General features: G+C 38.4%; 1 protein-coding gene and 1 long non-coding RNA gene across 2 annotated transcripts in view; both read left to right on the top strand.

Annotated features, from left to right (window-relative positions):
• Positions 1–7234, top strand: part of LOC132423905 (arginine/serine-rich coiled-coil protein 2-like) — a 39026-nt gene extending 31792 nt beyond the window's left edge. The window contains exons 2-3 of the mRNA XM_060009738.1: positions 5527–5730; positions 5806–7234. Of these exons, the coding sequence (XP_059865721.1) occupies positions 5527–5730; positions 5806–6906 (1305 nt within the window). The 3' untranslated portion in view covers positions 6907–7234. The remainder of the gene's footprint in view (positions 1–5526; positions 5731–5805) is intronic.
• LOC132424311 (uncharacterized) overlaps positions 1–21951 on the top strand; it is a 233791-nt gene that overhangs the window by 82831 nt on the left and 129009 nt on the right. The window lies entirely within an intron of this gene.

Below are 21951 nucleotides of genomic sequence, written 5' to 3'. Positions count from 1 at the left end.
TTGTTGTTTCTATATGTGACAGAAAGCCTAAATATTAAGTAGCAAAGCGTAATCTAAGTCTAGAGTACCAATTGTTTCAGTTTTTGATCTGTACAACCTTTAATTAATGCCTTTTTGCAGACTGCTAAATGCATTTCTCTTATATCTAATACCTGCAGGTGTTGATTATTTTTAATGAAAAAGTAGTGTGCTCAGGAATAAAATAAGATAATAATAATTAAATAATAATAATGAAAAATGCTTAGATTTGGGGAATACCCTGGTGGTCCAGTGGTTAGGACTTTGTGCTTTCACTGCCGAGTTCACGGGTTCAGTCCCTGGTCAGGGAACTTAGATCCTGCAAGCCACGCGGCATGGCCAAAAAAATTAAGAAAAAAAAAAAGGAAGAAATGCATATATTTGGAGCCCAATATCATTTAAATATTTTCCATTCTGGTGTTTTATAATATTATTATAAGTCAGGTTATAACACCATCAAAATTGACATCTAATTATAAATATGGCAATCTCATAATTTTTCACTTGGCTATTCTTTCTTAAGAAATTATTTTGTAATAGACTTTATTTTTTAGAGTAGTTTTAGGTTCACAGAAAAATGGAGTGGAAGATACACAGACTTCCCACATGCCCTCTACCCCAATATAAGATACATAGATTTCCGTATTATAAACACCCTCCCATCAGAGTTGGTACATTTTTTACAAGTGATGAACCTACATTGACATATTGTAATCACCCAAAGTCTATAGTTTACATGCGGATTCACTCTTGGTTCTGTACATTTTGTGGATTTGAACAAATCTATAATGACATGTATCCACCTTTTTAGTACAATACAGAGTATTTTCACTGACCTAAAAATTCTCTGTGCTCCTGTTATTCATCCTTTCCTGTCTCCTAATCCCTGAAAATCACTGATCTTTTTATTGTCTCCATGGTTTTGCCTTTTGTAGAATGTCACACAGTAGGAATCATACACTCTGTAGGCTTTTCAGCTTCTTCCACTTAGTATTATGCATTTAAATGTCCTCCATCTCTTTTCATGGCTTGATAGCTCATTTCTTTTTAGCACTGAATAATATTTCATTGTCCGGATGTACCACAGTTTATTTACCCATTCAGCTACTGAAGGACAGCTTGGTTGCTTCCAAGCTTTGGCAATTATGAATAAAGCTGCTGTAGACATCCATGTGCAGGTTTTTGTGTGAATGTAAGTTTTAGTTTCATTTGGGTATATACCAAAGAGTGCAATTGTTGGATCATATGGTAAGAGTATGTTCAAGTTTGTAAGAAACCACCAAACTGCCTTCCAAGTAGCTTTATCATCTTATATTTCACCAGCAATGAGTGGGAGTTCTTGTTACTCCATACTCATTAGTCTCATTGTTCTCACCAGCCTTGTGGTGTTGCTAGTGTCCAGATTTTGGCCATCTAATAGGTGTGTAGTGGTGTCTCACTGTTTTAATTTGCATTTCCCTGATGACGTATGATGTGGAGCATCTTTCCATATGTTTATTTGCTATTTGTGTATCTTCTTTGGTGAGGTGTCTGTTAGGATCTTTGGCCCATTTTTTAGTCAGGTTGTTTGTTTTCTTATTGTTGAATTTTAAGAGTTCTTTGTATATATATGTCTCTCTCTCTCTCTCTCTCTCTCTCTCTCTATATATATATATATATATATGTATAATATATTTTTTTTAATTTCTTGGCCGAGCCACGTTGCACGTGGGATCTTAGTTCCCCAACCAGGGATCACACCTGCGCCCCCTGCATAGGAAGTGCAGAGTCTTAACCACTGGACCACCAGGGAAGTCCAAGAGTTCTTTATATATTTTGGATAACATTCCTTTCTCAGATGTGTCTTTTGCAAATATTGTTTTCCCAGTCTGTGGCTTGTCTTCTCATTCTCTTGACATTTTCTTTCACAGAGAAATTTTTAATTTTAATGAAGTTCAGCTTATCAATTCTTTTTTTCATGGATTGTGCCTGTGGTGTTCTTTTTTTTTTTTTTTGGCTGCAATGGGTCTTCGTTGCTGCGTGCAGCCTTTCTCTAGTTGCAGCGAGTGGAGGCTACTCTTCATTGCAGTGCGTGGGCTTCTCATTGCGGTGGCTTCTCTTGGTGAGAGGCCACGGGCTGTAGGCGCATGGGCTTCTTGTTGCAGCACGCAGGCTCAATAGTTGCAGCGTGTGGGCTCTAGGGCGAATGGGCTTCAGTAGTTGTGGGCTCAGTAGTTGTGCTCATGGGCTCTAGAGCACAGGCTCAGTAGTTGTGGTGCATGGGCTTAGTTGCTTCGCGGCATGTGGGGTCTTCCCGGGCCAGGGATCCAACTGTGTCCCCTGCATTGGCAGGCGGATTCTTTTTTTTTTTTTTTTTTTTTTTTTTTGCGGTATGCGGGCCTCTCACTGTTGTGGCCTCTCCCGTTGGGGAGCACAGGCTCCGAACGCGCAGGCCCAGCGGCCATGGCTCACGGGCCCAGCCGCTCCGCGGCATGTGGGATCTTCCCGGACCGGGGCACGAACCCATGTTCCCTGCATCGGCAGGAGGACTCTCAACCACTGCGCCACCAGGGAAGCCCGGCTGGTGGATTCTTAACCACTGCACCACCAGGGAAGTCCCTTGGTGTTCTATCTAAAAAGTCATTGCCAAATCCAAGATAATCTAGATTTTCTCCTAGTTTTAGTTTCACATTTTACATTAGACCTGTGATCCATTTTGAGTAAATTTTGTGAATGGTGTTGGGCCCTTGTCTAGATTCTTTTTTTTTTTTTTCCTGCGTGTAGATGTCCAGCTGTTCCAGCACCATTTGTTGAAAACAGTGTCTTTGCTTCATTGCCTTGCCTTTGCTCCTTTGTCAAAAATCGGTTGACTATATTTATGTGGGTTTATTTCTGCTTTCATTATTTCTGTTCCATTGATTGATTTGTCTGTTCTTTTGCCAATACCACACTGTCTTGATTACTGCATTTGATTACTCTTTAGCATGCATTTATCATGTTTTAGCACTTGTCATTCTAATTTATCTGAAGAAATACTTAACCATCTTGCTCAAAATAGCATATCATCAAAACTAAGTCAGAGGGGTGGGTAGACCCCTTGATGTTTATGAAATTTCCACATCTTACATGTAATTTTCATTCTCACTGTTCCATATTTCTTGACTGGAATTTCAATGCTATTATAACATTTTCCTTCTTACCTTGGAAAAATTGGGGTTTTGTTTCAGTTGTTTCTGATAGCATAAAATTATAATTTAATTGATAAAACACCTAAGAAACAATTTAAAATATAAAATTAATACCAATTTTGTATAAAAATCTAATTATTTATTTTTGTTTGATTGATGGAGCCTCAAATCAGGTTGAAAACTGGCAAGTGACCATGGGGCACAAACTTAAAGTCCCATCTCAGAACTCTTTTATTTTCTTCTTTTTAATAACACTCTCCTACTGCAAACGTCTAAATGTCTTGTATCTTTCAACACAGAGAACTGACAGTATCTAGATTGTCTTTTATATTTGAAGCTAATTTTTTAATTAAAATAAAAACTTCAAAGTAATTTAGTCTGTTAATAAACATAATAGTTATACTTAAAGGATTTACCATGTTCAGGATTCTGTGCTAAACTTTGCCCTATATAACTTCGATTAAATTTCATAGCAACATAATACCTTATGAGATAGGTGCCATTATTATCTTCATTTTAGGGATGAGATATTTAATGTGCAGAGAGGTTAGAAAGCTTGTTTAAGATCTCTCACATTTATGCCTTGGTGGTATAGTGGGGAGCATATTTGCCTTCCAAGCACTTTCACATTTAACAAGTGATGGAGCAGACCTAGTCAGACTGGCTCTGGGGCCTGTAATCCAGTCACCTAACTACCCTGACTGTGAAGAAGTTGCACATATTTTGGGGTTAGAGAAATCAAAATCCTTTTTTTGTGCTTTCAATGGAGACAATATAGTGTCTTTAGCTTCTGAAATTTCTTATTTCTGAATGTGGTACTTTACAGTGTTTATTTTTCTGTGAGTCAAAGCAGAAAGTATAGTCAATTAAAAGTAAAGTCATTGGGACAAATTAGGTAACACATAAATAGTATTTTGACTCATTCAAATTATTTTTTGTTGATGGCATAGTTAGTATAACAACACTGAAGAAAAATTACTACATTTCACTTAAATTACTAAATAGGGATTTTAATCTATTGAATAAATTAATATTCCTTCCAGTTATAAAAATTACTGTTTTTCTTTTTTATAAACAAATTTTATGCAAAGGATTGATGAAAGTAACATGGGAAAGATTTCTATGTAGAATTTGAATATAAACTTTGACATGAACTGATTTTACTGAAGTAAAATGGAATCTGTCTCTTTCTTTTCCCCCATGTCACTAATATTTCTAGGAGCAATTTGAACTTAAATGTTTCTTAAAGTGTACATATTGTGAAATTATCAGGAATTTGGAACTAAAAAGTCTATTTTAAATTTAAATAATTGTTTTATTATACATATTTTAAAAAAGAAGTTATGGGTAAAAAATAAAGAAACAATCAATCATGACCTTCATTAACAGTCAATACTCTTCCAAAAGTAATTCTTATATTAATAAATAAATGAATGAATTGCAAGTTATGCTAGACTTTATATAGATTATACCTGCTGTATGTAGGCATATTTCAGTGCAGGAGATATTATGGTTTTCAAGACAAGTAATGTCCCTGCTTTTATGGAACTTATTTTCTATTTGAAGTAGTGGTGTGGGTGTATGTCTGGTATTTACTAATAAACAAATAGGTTTTATGGACTGAATATGTTCCCCTAAAATTCGTATGTTAAGATCCTAACCCCAGTAACTCACAGTGTGACTGTATTTGGAGATAGTCTTTAAAGAGATAATTAAGTTAAAATGAACTCACTAGGTTGGGCCCTAACCCAATGTGAATGGTGTCCTTATAAGAAGGGAAGAGTAGGACACAGACATATACAGAAGAAAAACCATGTGAGAAGGCAGCCATCGACAAGCCAAGGAGAGAGGACTCAGAAGAAAACAACCCTACTCACACCTTTACCTCCAACTTCTGGCCCCCCAAATTGTAAGGAAACAATTTTTTGTTGTTTAAGCTATCCAGTCTATGGCAGCCCTAGCAATCTAATATACTAAGCAAGGACTATAAGATCAAATAGAATGTGATAGGATAGAGAGTGATGGAGAGGTTACCTTGGACTGGATACCTAGAGAATGTTTCTGTAAGGAGGAGATATTTAAACTGAGATCCCAGTGATAAGAAGGAGTCAGTCGGTGCCATCCGGGTCTCTCGCGGGAGCGATTTCAGTCTGTTGCGAAGCGTTTAGGCGGCCGGTACTGTGGAGAGCGGCAAGTGGAGGTGCCGCCGTAGCGGCCAGGACTCTGGACTATGGCGCCCAGAGCATATGTGAGGAGAGGCAGACCATATTTTGCAGCAGCACTGTGCCAAGGGGCTTTCATTAAAGAGGGTTAATGAAATTAAGATTGGGTTCTCAGATAGGCTAGTGATACAGAACGAGATGGACTAGCCCCAGAAAAGACATCCCCAGATACAGATAAGAAAAAAGAGCAGTCCGATGTATCTGTTTCTCCCAGAGCCTCAAAACATCATTATTCAAGATCACGATCAAGGTCAAGAGAAAGAAAACGAAAGTCAGATAATGAAGGAAGAAAACACAGGAGCCGGAGCAGAAGCAAAGAGCGTGCTAATGCGCGAAGAGACTGAACTGAAGACGCTGCAGACTCAGATAGCAAAATAATAAGCCTACTTCATGATAAGGCAAGAAGACATGAATCCAGAGATAAATCCTCTAAGAAACACAAGTCTGAGGAACATAATGACAAAGAGCATTCTTCTGATAAAGGAAGAGAGCGGCTAAATTCATCTGAAAATGGTGAGGACAGACACAAACGCAAAGAAAGAAAGTCATCAAGGGGCAGAAGTCATTCAAGGTCTAGGTCTCGTGAAAGGCGTCATCGTAGTAGGAGCAGAGAGCGGAAGAAGTCAAGATCCAGGAGTAGGGAGCGGAAAAAGTCAAGATCCAGAAGCAGAGAGAGGAAGAAATCACGATCCAGAAGCAGGGAGAGAAAACGTCGGATCCGATCTCGTTCCCGCTCAAGATCAAGACACAGACATAGGAGTAGAAGCAGGAGTAGGACAAGGAGTAGAAGTCGAGATAGAAAGAAGAGAATTGAAAAACCGAGAAGATTTAGCAGAAGTTTAAGCCGAACTCCTAGCCCACCTCCCTTCCGAGGCAGAAACACAGCAATGGATGCACAAGAAGCTTTAGCTAGGAGGTTGGAAAGGGCAAAGAAATTACAGGAACAGCGAGAAAAGGAAATGGTTGAAAAACAAAAACAACAGGAAATAGCTGCAGCAGCTGCAGCTACCGGAGGTTCTGTTCTCAATGTTGCTGCCCTATTGGCATCAGGAACACAAGTAACTCCTCAGATAGCTATGGCAGCTCAGATGGCAGCCTTGCAGGCTAAAGCTTTGGCAGAGACCGGAATAGCTGTACCTAGCTATTACAACCCAGCAGCTGTGAATCCAATGAAATTTGCTGAACAAGAGAAAAAAAAGAAAATGCTTTGGCAAGGCAAGAAAGAAGGAGACAAATCCCAGTCTGCTGAAATATGGGAGAAATTGAATTTCGGAAACAAGGACCAAAATGTCAAATTTAGGAAATTAATGGGTATTAAGAGTGAAGATGAAGCTGGATGTAGCTCCGTTGATGAAGAAAGTTACAAGACATTGAAACAGCAGGAAGAAGTATTCAGAAATCTAGACGCTCAGTATGAAATGGCAAGATCACAAACCCACACACAAAGAGGAATGGGATTGGGTTTTACATCATCGATGCGAGGAATGGACACAGTTTGAAGAAAATCACACTTTATACTTGGGACTTTTATAGACTTCTGGTTCTGATGTCAGGTCCTTGTTCACCAAACAGCTGGCATTCTAGCTTGCATGGGTGTTGCATTGACTTTAATTTATTGAAAAATATGATTTTTTGTAAATATCAGATCAGTGATACTGGTGTTAGTGTTGTAATCAGGTTAAACCCGCTTCCATTAAACTTGACAGGACTATAGAAGGACAATATTTTTTAGTTAATGAATTCTACTTTTCAAATATATAAAAGCTGCAGATGGGATAAAATCTCATACATGGATTTTTGGTGTCCACTGTCTTGTGTACTTTTGTACTTAACCTTGTACAGTTATTTTCATCTCTTGAAACATGAAAGAAATGTTATGTATATGTTCTTTAGAAGATCTGGCCATTTGGTACATAATCCAGCACAAATAGGCTGGGTGGTGATGATAATAAAAATGGTTTTCTCAAAAAAAAAAAAAAAAAAAAAAGAAGGAGTCAGTCATATGATGCTCAGGGAGGAGAGCACCCAGCGAAGGGAACAAACAGCGCAAAGTTTCTGTGGTTCAAAGGACCACAAGAAAGCATGTATGAATTAGATCTAATAGAAAATGATACTAAATGAGGTTGGATTCCCAAGCCAGCGTCAGATATTTTAAGGCTTAGACACCAGGGAGAGGAGTTTGGTTTGATGTTATTTTAAGTGCAGTGGATGGTCGTGAGAGGGTGTGAATCATAGAAGTGATATGATTGGATGCTCATTTTAGAAAGATAACACTGGTTGCTGGGTGAAGGATGGATTTAGGGGTCAAGAGCAAATGAAAGGAAGCCAGTTAGATGGCTACCCTGGTCATCCAGGCAAGAGATCAGGTAGCTTGTGCTGTCTGCCTGGTTGCTGTGCAGATGGAAAGGACTGGTTATATCAGTGGTGTGTTTTCTAGTCGGAGACCACAATTACTGCCAGACTGTAATTGTGGTTGAGGAAGAGAAGGATCAATAAGTTTTGGGTTAAGTAACTTGATGGTGAGATTGGGAAGGATCAGGAAGGAGTAGATTTGGGGGAAAATCAAGAATTCTGTTTTGGCTGTGTTACTTTTTGGAGATCTCAATTTGGCAGCTGGAAATACGAGCCTGAATTTCCGGAGTGTGTCAGGGCTGGTGATAAGAAGTTGGAAGTCGCTAGTATAGAGCTGGTATTTATAGCCCAGGGATTGAATGCACTCACCCAGAGAGAGTACGTAATAGAGAAGAGAGAAGATGTCTTTTCTCACCAAGGGGCAGTCATCTGGAATGGTCACTGTGGACAGAACTCAGGGTAGGCTTTAACATATATTTCAAAATAAATGGTACATTTAGGGCTTCTGTGGACAACATGTCTGATCTAGGTAGAAGGACAGTATGTAGCAAAACATCCGTTTAAAAAATCAACTTAGGATACTTATATCTTCATATATGTTTTTATTCCAAACCCTCTCAATACACTCAGAACTCTCTTCTTAATGCTTTTCTGCTGCTTCTTGTGCCTATCCCTCACATGAAATTTCAAGAGATCTTTGAGGAGAATGGAAGTCAGACCTAGTAAGTTAACGACTTACATCCTGCCTCCTCTTAATATTATCCAGCCCAGTCCAGCTTGCTCCCTTCTGGAGGAGGATAAACAGGGGCTGAAATAAAATGGAGTTAGTTATAATGACCCATTGAATTGAGGGTGGAAAATAATGATCTGTGACTCACATTAGCCCTTTGAAATTGTCAGAAGATCAAATGAAATTCAGAATATGGTCTTGACAACAGAAGTGGCTTAAGCCAAATATATTTTTATCATTAAACATTCAACAACTTCATTTGTTCATTTATTCCTTTGCTCCTTCAACATTTAAGAACCAACTGTGTTTTAAGCACTCTTTTTGCCACCCAAGGGGGTATGGGAACATGACAAAGCCTCAGTCAATCAGATGCTTCTATCACCAGCATCTGGTGGCTTCCTGTTGAGATAGCTCCTGCAAAAAGACAGTTATTTTGCTTGTTCTTTATGATTCTCTGATAACTATCCTAATTCTTATTCAGTTCCCAAATCTTGGTCTCCAGCTTGTCATTGACTCCATGAGCCTTTGCTAAACTTCTTATAAAAATCTCTTCTGCTTAAGAGAACCAGGGTCAATTTCTGTCATCTGCAAACAAGAGTTCTGGCTGCTGTATGTCTCATAATTGTCAAACTTCAAAGGGTAACATCACACTTTCAAAGACTAAATGTATATACATTTCAGATGGCTACATATCAAGAATTACTATCCAAGTCTCACATGCGTTGTAGAATGAAGGACTGTTTTCTCCATGAAACCCTTTACTGATTCAAGAATAGGTGGAAGACGAGCTCTGCTTAATATCCAATTATTTCTTTGGTTAGCTCTATTTTACTGAATCTTAAAACAGCAAATTATTTCTTGCTATCCATCTTGCCGTGGTTGAAGAATGGAAATTTGGGCTGAGGGATGGGGACAAGTAGAACTAATTGCTAGGTCAAGTAAAGTAAATTAGACGCAATGACTAAGCGCTATTTTAGAAACTCTCTCCAGAACCTTGGGGTTACAGAGCTAAGTGCCAAAGAGAATAAAACATCGAATTGGTCCAATCATGTCCAATGTGATGACCAAGAAATGAAAACACTTGGGGGAGTCTATTCACAAGTTCAGGATATTTCTAGTTCTCTTTCTTTGTCAGATCTTCAGGGTAGACTTTGGGCTTTAAAAGCCAGAAGTGATAGCAAGTCATCCTAAAGTGTGCAGAAATGGAAGCATGATGAAGCATGAGCACCCGGTTTTCTTGTTAGCCTTCTGGGTGGAAACGATAAGAAAACCAGGAAAAAGATGACAGTATCTTTTTTCCGGCAGCCATGGGCACCTTAGTGTTTTACTCTTAAGAGAAATGCCACCAGAAGACATTTATTTAAGAGGGGAAAAGGAATGTTCTTTGTAACTTTCACTGGCAGTTACAAATAAAAGTTCTACCTTGCAACTTGACCTGCATGTTAGAAATGTCTGACTATTGCACACATTTAGGCCCATAAAAGCCATATATTTATGTATCGTTTTATTCTTTTATATCCACAATTAAATCTGAAATATGAGGAAACTCTCGAAGGATTTATTAAAGGTAATATTATCTCCATAGGTTGAAAATTATGGAAAGAGTGATTTGGTAAAATTGTACAGTATCCTGACTGGACTGCCACTATTCGTTTGTTTCCAAAAGCATTAAATTGCCCATTTTGTTTTTTAAGGGAGAAATGATTTTAAAAAGTATTTACTGGAATTTCAAAATGGATTTGTGTATATTGTATTGAATTATATATTATAGGTTAGTATATATCAATTAAATTATCAATGGACTCTAAGTACTCCACACTGTCATAGGTCTGGATTTACCAAGAGAAAAATATATTGAGCGCTAAATTTTAAAGAAAGCTTAGAGAAGAGATGCTATCAGCTCTTGTAATAATAATAACAATAACAGCTAGTACTTATCGAATATTTAATATGGATTATATCATTTAATCCCTTAACCAATCTAGGAGACTGGTACTATGATTCCCATTTTACAGTTGAGATAACCAAATCCCAGAAAAACTAAGTAAATTGTCTAAATTGTCCAAAGTTATGCAGCTTGTAAGTAAATGAGTGGATAATTTGAACCTGAGTAGCTTAACCCCATCATCTGTACTCTTGATCATTATTGCTTTTACCAGATAAAGAGTATATCAGTCAATAAAGGCACATTCTACTTACTAGACAAAAGGGATGGATTTTAATGAGCCATTTTGTATTTGAGATAATATAACCTGAAAGGTTTGTAAATAATCGTGCACCACCATGTGCTACTGTAGTGAAAATAATTTCATGCTCTCACCTCAGAAGACTTGGATTTCATTTTTCAACCTGCCACTTGATGTGGGTAGCAAGGGCAAGTCAGACAAGTTCACCAGTTGCTGCTGTATAAAGTAGATGGAGTAGATGGAGATCATCATTATCCTTGTTTCTTATAGTATATGAAAAGATATTTTTAAACTATAAAATACTATATTATGACTTTAAAATCAACATTTAATTTTTATTAAGAAACACAGACCCCAAGAAAGATAATGTGAAAAGGAATATGGCTGAGTAAAGAAACATGTTCTTAGAACTATTTGTTTTCAAACATTCAAACTTTCCTCTTGACAGTGTTATTTTCTCACTGTCAGTAAGATTTACAAAAGTTATTTACAGTAGAAATGGCATTCATTGAACTGTTTGTTATCTGTGCCTGGAAGTCAACCAAAAAAAGACAGCTGGGGAGGGTACTATTGCTTACAGTCTGGTCAGTGATATCTTTTGAGAATGGTTGCCCAGTGGCATTATTCAGGTAACTCGTGTCCCAAGAGGATGAACTGCCAGTTTCATTTTAACATTAATTATTTGATAAAGGGATGGGGGAATTGGAGGTAAAGGGAGAAGAAGAGATAAGAAAGAAGAGAAGGGATTTTATAGAAATCAGGAGTAGAGAGCCTAGGAAGAGGGTTGAGGAACCAGATTGAAAAAGACCTCCATGTTGCTGAGAAACAGAGAAAGGGGTAGATCAGATGGCAGGTATGCAAAAATGGTAAGGTGAAGCTAACATATAAATTTGAAAACTTAAATCAAAATTGCGTGATTGGCAAAGAGCCTGGAAGTGATGGCGCCTCATAAATAATATGAGTGGTGCTTCATCTAGCAGGGTCTTCCCATAAACCTGAGTAGTTATTGTGTGGGCAGGAAGTGTCAGCTTTAAGGTTGGAGAGATTTTGGGGGGGGTGGAATATTGAAGGGAAAAATGTTATGACTCATTAACTTTTGTTGGCATTGTAAATCCCTGAGGAAACATTTTCTGCGTGAGAACTGACAGCCTATTTCTCCCTTCCCACTTCATCCTAAAATACACTTTATCTCAACTTCAAAAAGTGGATGATACATATATATATGTACACACACATATGTGCACACATACATACATGCATATACACACATATTCATCTAAGATTTCAGAGTGCATTGGGTTATATACTCATCTAGGATTATATTTCTTATAATGGAGAATGCAAGTTCTGTGAGTATAGAAAGAGATTGTCTTGTTCACCGATATATGCCAAATGTCAGGCAAATAATCTTGTAAATAAAAGATGCCCTATAGATATTGGCTAAGCGAGTGAATGTCATTCATCCTTGGTTTCATAGAAAATCCTCTAATTTTCTGAGGTGGTCATCAAAATCCCAATTTCATCATGGAAGGCCTAATTTTGAACTTCCCTGGGAATAATGAAAAATAAACATTTAATTTATGAAGAGAAAAATCTTAATAATATGCTTTACTCTTATAATTAGGGTATAGTTTTATTATAATCTATATGATAGAATGTCAGAGCATTCCACTATTGAGAAAATGTTTTTATCTACTCAGACTACATTGGGGTTGTTGTGTTAATTTTCAAACAAATTTCTTTGTGAACAAAAGGATTACTGGAAGCCATTGCCTTTTACAAATTGACAATATGGAAATCTCAGTTAAATAAAGATATAAAAGAACACCAACTTTTAGAAACTAATATTGAAATGTCATTGATGTCAGTTTAGCACTGGTGGAAGATATTAAAAGCTTCTCCAAACTGACATTTTTAATCAAAGTAATATTTTTAATAATAGTTCCTCTGTGATCATGGCAATCACTTGTGTTATTCAAAACCTATTTTTTTTACATCCATACAGTGGTAGAGCTCTAAAGGTGGGTGGTGTAGGCAGCACACAGACAGTGTGAACTGAAGGTCACCGAAAGGGCTGTGTCCCCAAATCCATCCACATTGTCAGTAATATGGTGTTCAGTTTGTAGAGAACTCGCTAATGTTGTTTGAATATATTATTCTGTTAGTCTTATCTCCAGCACACCAAATATGTGGAGTATATAACAACAGATGCTTGAACAATTTAAGTGACTTGCTCAAGGCCATATAGCTAATAAATAATGGTTCTGGGGCCAAACCTAAGCCTTCTTACTGATAATCTAATATTCCTTTCACTGTGACACAGTCACTCTTGGCACCTAAACATCCTGTACTAGGGACTTTCCTTTAGGTTAAGCACAGTGGTGTTTCCAGAATATCCTTGTTAAAATTTAAGTTTATTTGAGAGATGTATAATGAAATAAACCAAAAAGAAGCATAAACCTTTGGAAAGAAAAATCAGAAGCCTAATGGGATAAGAGGCAAAAATAGGTCGATCTTGAAAAAGCAGATTTTTTTTAAATTAGAAAGTTCCCAAACAGAGCACTGCTGTGGTTGGAGAAATCTGGACCAGCCAGGTAACACCACAGGAGGCCCTGAATACTGGCACATAGGTCTAGAAAGCAGAAAACCTCTGGGGACTGTCACTGGGAGCTGAAGGAACTGGAGTAGGAATTGGGTCTGAGGAAGGATTGGGTCTGGCTGAGGCCAGAGAGCAACACATACTTGTTTTTGATAAGAAAGTAACTTACATATATTTTTATCAAGACAAGTGATTTGCTTTGAAAAGAGATACCTTCTCTTCAGGCAGTAAAAAAGTTTTCTAAAGTTCTAATTTCCAGATGTCATACATTTTTAAAACTCAAATTATTATTTGCTAGATAATTGGACACTTCCATCAAAGTCATGCATTAAGGAATAAAAAGGAAGGAGCTGTCCTTTGCTTTTCAAGGTGAGCACAGGTCTGGACACAAAAGGTGTATATATTCCTTGGGAAAAACCCACACCTGCCATCCTTTCATGCCCGAGGTCTTCAAATGCTCCACGGAGGGCTCCATGCTACAGCCTAGTGTTTACGGATCTGGACATCAGTGGAAAGTGTTGTAGTCCATGCCCAGGGGTGCCTGAAAAGGGATCTGAGACTCAAAGTTGACACACGAAGCCTACACAGTCACCTCAGGCAACCAAGTACTTGTTCAGAAAAGCCAAATAAAGAGCTAAAATTTAGTGCTTTTTACATAGTCATTTTACCTTCATTTTATGGCTTGATATCAAAACCTCTTTCCATTAAGATACTAACAGTTGATAAAAAGCCCAGATTAGGTTTTGCTAAAAGAAAATCTAAGTTAATGTCAAGTTCTCTTGGTTTTCTTGTGTTGTTATTTTCAGGAAACTCTCTTGAGACAGAAAGTATTAAGACGGTGAATGAGCTGTTTAGTGAGGGGGATCTGGGGCTGTTTAATGAAACAGATTTTATGTATGTAAAGTTTTTTTGAAGGCTGCCTGATTTAAAAAAGCAGGGTTTGTGCCTTAATTCTAGTTGTAGATTTTAATTTTTGTTTCTTTTTAAAAGCAATTTTCAAATCAGCTCACCAAATTTCCAGCATTTTATAAGATACTAAGACCAATTTGTTGGAAGACAGAGACTTTATCTAATTTTTTTCAAAGTTTGAACCTTTTATTTTTCCCACATATTTTCTTGAGCAACTTGTAGAGAGATAAATGTAGTTAATGAGGAAGAGGATGGGATGGAGAACTGTCTGTAACATGGAATTAACATTCATTTAACATATATTTATTGAGCACCTGTAGTATGTCAGGCTGTTCTAAGAGGTAAGGATACATTAGTGAAAAAAAAAAAAAATCAAAACAGAAATCTCCACCCTTGTGGGTCTTGCTTTCTAGCTGGGGGAGACAGAGAGTAAGGAATAAATAGAGAATGCCAGAAGGTGGTAAATGCTATGGAGAAAAATAAAACCTGAAAGGGAGTAGGAAGTGTCAGGGTATGGTGTAGGTTGCAATTATGAACAGGACTGTAGAGGAAAGCCACACCGGGAAAGGCATATTTGAGCAAAGACTTAAAAGAGATAAAGGAACAGTTATGTGGGAATCCTGGGGAGGAGGTTTCCAAAGAGAGGAAACAGCTGGTGCAGAGAATGAGGCAAAGAGAATGCCTGCCGAGTTCCAGGAATAGCAAGGCAACCTGTGTAGCTGAAGTGGAATGATCCAGGGGGAGAGAGGTAGGAGATAATGTCAAAGAAGTGATGGATGGCTCAGACCACATAGGGCCTTCAATGCCATTGCAAAGTTTTGCTGCTGAATGAAAGGGGGGAACATTACAGGGTTTTGAAAAGAGAACTGCCAATGCCTTTACTTACAGGTTTAACCACTCCACTCTGGCTGTTTTGTTGAGAACAGACTGTATGGGAGCAGGGAGACCAAATCGGAAGTCATTGCAGTAATCCAGGGAGGCAATGGTCCTGGTATGAAAATAGGGAGAAGTGGTCAGATTCTGGATACATTCTGAGGAGAGAGGCAACGAGGTTTGCTTAGGAAGTGACTGAGATGTCTGAAGTAAAGAGAACAATCCAGGATGACTCCAAGGTTTTGGCCTGAGCAACTAGAAGGGAATAGCTGCCACATACCAATGTGAGAAGGACTGTTGGGCAGAGAGATCAAGTGCTCAACTTGGACCCATCAAGTTGAGATGCCTGTTAGATATCCTAGTGTAGATCTCCAGCAGGAGATGACTGTCGGAATTGGATGTTCTAGGGAGATGTCTATAGTGGGGATTTGGGGATTGCCTAGCTATCAAAGTATTTATCAATAAAACAACACAACCGGATCAGATCATGGAGAGTGAGTGAGACAGAAGACCCAAGACCACGTCCTGAGCCGTAAGACACTCTGATAGTAAGAAGCTGGGGACGAGAATTGAAACCAGGACTTTATCCTGAGATAGAACAACCAGAGACCAGTGAGGGAGGGAGAAAACAGGAGGACGGGGTGTCCTAGAGGCCTTAAGTAAAATGGGCCCTGAGCATTGGATTCAACACTGTGAGTTTACTTTGGGGGAAAAGAAAAGTTTCTTTTCAAAGAAAGAAAGAAAAGAGAAAGTTTCTTTTTCTTTGGCTTTGGCTCAGTGTGTTTTTCGGCAGGTTGTCTTGCTTTCTGAAGCCAGGTCTGACTCACCCTGGAAATAGGGCTTGCAAAATCTGGCCTAGGGCCAGGTCATGTGCTCATTATCCCTGCCTCTTCAGCTTCTAAAAGCAGCCGATCTCTCTGATAGGGTTAGGCCAAAACTCTCATCTCTCTGGTGGGTGGTAGCAGAGAAGAGGCCCAAAAGAATTGAATCCCATTCTCCCAGAGCATTTCCATTGTGGTTTACTTAGTATGCAGACTCCCAGAGAATATAAAGGACCGGAGTCATTACACTTAAGAGCAACAGAGCAGGTGGCCCACAGGTTATTTATTCAAGAAAAATGAAAAACTGAAAAAGATGAAAAAAAGTGTGTCACAAACTTGGAATTTAAATCATAATGTTGCACATCATTTATTAGGATGTAGGTATCTGAACACCCAATCTCATCTCTTAGCTTATAAATCCGGTATTGCAATGCCTCTACATTCCCAGAATGATAAAAATATGTAAACTATGATTAAAAAGCACTTTAAAGATATGAAGCAATTTAGTACTTTAAAAATAAAATTCCCTCAGGAAAATAAAATGCTGTTTTCATCACAGTACAATCAGATAACTGAAATATAATAAATAGTTTGTAGACTGATTTAGAGAGGCTTTTATAGATTTTGACTAAAGAATAAGCTCGGGAGATGCAGGTCACAAATTGTTCTATGATATTTTTCTTTTTGTATGAATTTTTCTAATTACGGGTTTACTTCGTGTAGGATTTTAATAAGGGAAAATGAATATAAATAAATAAATTTCAATAAGCTTGTTTGAATTTCACAAATATACTATATACTGAAGATCTAATAATCAGAATACAAATTTGTTCTTCATTTGTCTATTGCTACATAATAAATCACCCCCAAATTTAAAGGCCTAAAGCTACAACTTCTCTTTTTAATCTTTACAAATCTCTTGGTTAACTGGGTGAAGCTGGGTGGTCGATTGCATTCGGCTGAGTGGTTCTTCTGTTCCATGTGATGTTGGCTGGGGCCCCAGTCATCAGGATACTTGGCTGGGTGGGAGTACTGGTTGGCTCACTCACTCGGCTGGCAGTGGTGTTGGCTTTTGCTGGGAGCTCAGCTGAGACCGTAGAATGTCTTGGTTCCTCTCCAAGTGTTTTGGGATTCCAAGAGGCAGAAAGTAAAAACTCAGTGCCCTTAAGACCTAGGCTTGGAAACTTAAGAATGGTATTTCCGCTGCATTCTGTTGGTCAAAACCAGGTACAAGCTTAGCTCAGATTCAAGGGGAAAGGAAATTAGCACCATCTCTTGATATAAGGAGTGGCCTATGCATCCAAAAAGGGAAGAAATGGTTGAGGACCATCTTTGGAGATTAGCTACCACAGTTTGTCCTCTGGCCTCAATAGTTCATGACCCTGTCATGTGCAAAATACCCTCATTCTTCCCTAAAACCCCCAAAGCCTCATCCCATTATGACAGTGCGCAAAGTCCAGGATGATTTAGTCCTGTCATCTAAATCAGATCCAGGCATGGATGGGGCTCCTCAGGGGCAGTTTCTCAGGTACAGAGACCTTGAAAAGACAAAGTATATGTCATCCACATTCCTAATGTGCAGTGATGATATTGGATAGCATAATTGCAATAGACACCCCGTTCTAAAAGGGAGCAAGTAGGTGAACCCTAGAAGTCATCAGTCCATGGCTGGGCACATGTTGCCATTTCCTCTGACACCAGGGAATTTCTGCTCCCTGGGAGTGAGTTCCATGGTTCTGTGGTTCTTAGATCCCGAAATCACCCACATTTAGAGCTGAATAGCTTTCTCAGCCTGCTTTCTGCCCATAGGAATTGGGGGTCCACAGGCCTTTTTAAATTTTAAACTGCCTCGGTAGTATTTGATCCAAGCTTGTATAATTCATTTTAAAATGGTGTGGGTTTTCCATGCATCAAATTATAATCTACTCCATTAGACAAAAATAACACCTATAAATTTCTTCCAGACAGGCTCCTCCCTACCTTGGGCTGTGGGAAAGTACCTTAAATATTCTTAAAAATTCCTTTTAGTGTAGTGGAAAGTGTATAAGAATCATGTCTTCATGATTCCTGGAGTCCCAATTTTTAAATCAAGAGGGTCTATAAGACATGTCTTTAAGCTTCTTAGATACTCTGTAGTCTAGCTCAGAGGGTATACAAAGTGCTCCGTTACATTTTTCTGAGGACCCAACATGTAAGAACCACCATACCCCTGAACTGAGTTTGACCATCAGGCTATGTTTTACTGGCAGTGCCCTGGCATTGCCTCCAGGTTTTAATTTGCTTTGAGTATATTTTGTGAACTGGGATCTTAGGATTGACAAAGAGTTTTATTATCCAAACCAGTAATTCTGGGTTTGGAAATGTTTTATCTATTCTTATCTTACCATACACAGTTAAAAGAAAACATTCAGCACTTTCAAAATCCTGCGTGGCAATGTTCTTAGCCATATTTACAATTTCATTAAGAATGTTGCCAAACTTTCTGTCACTACATAACTTTCTGTAATCTTTTTCTTCCTCTAGTCTTTAATAATAATGTCCTCACTGTCCAGCCACCATTTACAATCTCCTTGAGGCTGTTCTAGTCTCCGCTGGCTACTAGTCCTATTGTCAATGTCACATGTTTTAGGATTTTGTTATGGCAACACCCTACTTCTAGGTATCAATTTTAATTTTGGTTATAGTGGTACCCCTAATGAAAATGCAGAGCATTTGGGAAAACACTTATCTTAAAAATAGTAAGTTCCAAGAGAACCAAACTTGACAAATTTGCTAATGCTTCTCCACGCCTACCTATATCAGAGTTAGTCTTTTAGCAACAACATGCACTAGTTACATAGCCAGCTGTGAATTTTTGTCCACTGATGAACTGCCTATAAAGTTAGTAAGCCAATATCAGGGTATCAAAAACTTGGTTTCAGGGACTTTTTTTTTTTGCGCTGCGCGGGCCTCTCACTGTTGTGGCCTCTCCCGTTGCGGAGCACAGGCTCCGGACGCGCAGGCTCAGTGGCCATGGCTCACGGGCCCAGCCGCTCCGCGGCATGTGGGATCTTCCCAGACCGGGGCATGAACCTGTGTCCCCTGCATCGGCAGGCGGACTCTCAACCACTGCGCCACCAGGTAAACCTGGTTTTAGGGACTTTTTAAAGATTGTTTTCTGTTAAAGGCACTGCCTCCTCCTCTATTTTCCCACTCCCACTTACGCCCCCAAATGTGAAACCATCATGACTTTTTTTCTGTCCTCCAGCTAATTAACTGTCATGTTTTCTAGATTCAACCTTCACCGTCTCTCTCCTCATCATGCCATCCACTCCATGGCTTTGACCTGAGTCCAGATTCAGGTCTCCTCATCTCTCACCTGGTCCAGTTCAATAGCCTCCTCATTTCTAGTCCTTTGCTCCCCTTACTTCCCCTCCTGACCATTCATTTAATAACGTATGAGACATGCTATGAAGCATACACACTAGTATAGGCTGTAGACACTCATACATGAACTAAATATGGTACTTTCTTGAGGAACTCAACCCTGTTGACAAAGGAATTTTTGTTAAGCACAGATTGGGTCACTTTATTCACAATTCAAGACCAATAGAAAAAAATCAGTTTCTGTTTCTGGCTCCAATCCAGGATTCCATGTTGCATTCACTTGTACAGCCCCTCAGTGTACTCCAATCTGTGATAGTTCTCAGTCTTCCTTCATCTTTCATGATCTTTACACTTTTGATCAGTACTCATCAGCTATTTCAAAGAATTTCTCTCAATTTTTTTTTTTGTCAAATGTTTTCTCATGATGAAATTTAAGTTTTGCATCTGTGGCAAGAACACCACAAATGCCATCTTATGTCCTTCTCGGTTCATGATATCAGGGGGTACATGATGTTGATATGTCTTAATTACCAGAGATGCTAACTTTGATCACTTGGTTAAAGTGTCTGCTAAGGTTCTCCACCGTGAAGTTACTATCTCTCCCTTTACAATTTAAAAATACCTTGGAAGGGATTTTGGGGGGATTATATTAATATACTTTTTCTCTTCAAAATTTCACCCACTGATTTTAACATCCTCAGTGGATCTTGCCTGCAACAATCTATGATGTTTGCCTAATGCTGCTTTTGTATATCCTTCATTGCCTCTACATTTATTAATCAGAATTATTCTGTAAGGAAAAGCTGCCTCCTTTTGCCCATTTATTTATTTATTCAAATATATATTGATGTAAGCATGGACTTATGGATATTTATTTTATGAATGACAGTCAAATACTATATTTATTTTGTTGTTCAAATTTCAATAGTCACCTTTTTAAGGAAGCTTTCTTCTTGAATTACTCCAACTGGATATTATCTCTCTCGCCTCTGAACCTGCAGGTCATATCATTTGCAGCCCCTTTATGTTGCACTCTACTTTTGGCCTTATGTTACAGATATTTATGAGTACTCCCATTCTCATAACCCCCATCTCCATTTTATGTGCTGGTTTATTGAGGATACGAGATGACTTACCACTAACCTTCTACTTCTTCTACAGTCAATAGAACTGTAGCACATTGTAGGAAATCAGTAAATATATGTGGAATTAAATTCAACTGGCCAAAGCATTTTTGGCCAGAACATAACTTAGCAACCCAAGAGCCTAACCCTCTGTCTCACTTGTTTTTACACCCGCTTTTCATCTAAAGGTTTCTTTGTCTTAGAATTCTTAAATGTTTTATTATTTATATCCCAACCTCTCAATGTTCTAGAATATTTGTGTTTCCAAAAAAAGCCTCTCTTTAAAATACTTTAAATTGTTAGTAGAAGGATGGGAATTCTAGCAGGAACACAAAAGTTCAAAACAATGAAAAACAAAACCAAAAACTAAATTAGGTACAGATAAAGACATGGGATTAGGGGGGAAAGCAACTAAGACACGGGCCACTAAAAGAATTAGACATCGGCATTGAAACAATGACTAGGGAGCTAATTTCTATGTGGCTAGAACAATTGGGGTCTGAAATATGGAATTTGGATTCTCTCAATTTTTGATTTGGTTCTCTTGACTCATTGACTTATGAGGGACTCTATCACATTAAGGGTGAGAATTATGTCCAGGTCATAATATATAATGTGTGTATGTATGTGTGAGAGAGAGGGGTGGGTGTATGTGTGTGTACACACATAGACATGCAGAGATTATTCTTCGTGCCTCTGTGTCATTAGTCTTATAGAAGACTATTAAATGTCTTAATAAATATTTATTAAGAGCAAGATTTGAGCTATTAGTGTTGAGAAAATATAAATAACTTGCCCTCCATGTAGTTCTCTAATTTCAGTCATTTATGTACTATTTTAAAAATACAGAGCTGGTTACTGACACCTGGGATATGAACCCAGACAGAGACTAACCACTGATTCTAAACTGCCTCTTAGTATGTATTAAAATGATGTGTTCCTTAAGAACTGTAAAAATCATTTTGTATAACACTAGTGGGCACATTTATATTTCGTGATTCCCTAGAAACTGGATGAAGTATATAAGTGACAGTGGTAGTACAAAGTGTTATACACTATGAGAATGGTTGGTACAATGAATCACTACAGGAGATAAGAGAAGAAAAAGAGTATGTCCAGCTGGGCAAAGTGAAAAGATTTAGTGGAGGAGGTGGCATTAGAATACTTGATTTGTGTGTGTAGAGATGGGCATGAGAGGGGACATCCTAGCTTCAGAGAGAAGCACAAACTATGCATGAAATGCAGCAGGTGTTGATAGATAATTCTGTTGGAGCACACACTGTACAAATGGGAGTGAAGAGAAGTAAAGCTGGAATAGTACTAGATGAAAGCATTAACGGGTCTTCCATGTGAGGATGATTTACTGTGCTAAGAAAAGTAAGTGAAGCACCTGGACAGATGCCCCCAAACCTAGAAATGTACCCCTCAAAGTGTTTTGAGTTGGCAACGTGCTTTAGATTTATAGATTGAGAGTTGTATTGATCAAGATATTTATTCAAGGGCTTCCCTGGTGGCGCAGTGGTTGAGAGTCCGCCTGTCGATGCAGGGGACACGGGTTCGTGCTCCGGTCTGGGAAGATCCCAC

This window comes from Delphinus delphis, chromosome 4, assembly GCF_949987515.2.
Source record: "Delphinus delphis chromosome 4, mDelDel1.2, whole genome shotgun sequence".
Classification (NCBI taxonomy): domain Eukaryota; kingdom Metazoa; phylum Chordata; class Mammalia; order Artiodactyla; family Delphinidae; genus Delphinus; species Delphinus delphis.
The sequence above is the reverse complement of the archived record's forward strand: the minus strand, read 5'-3'. Positions and strand labels throughout refer to the sequence as shown.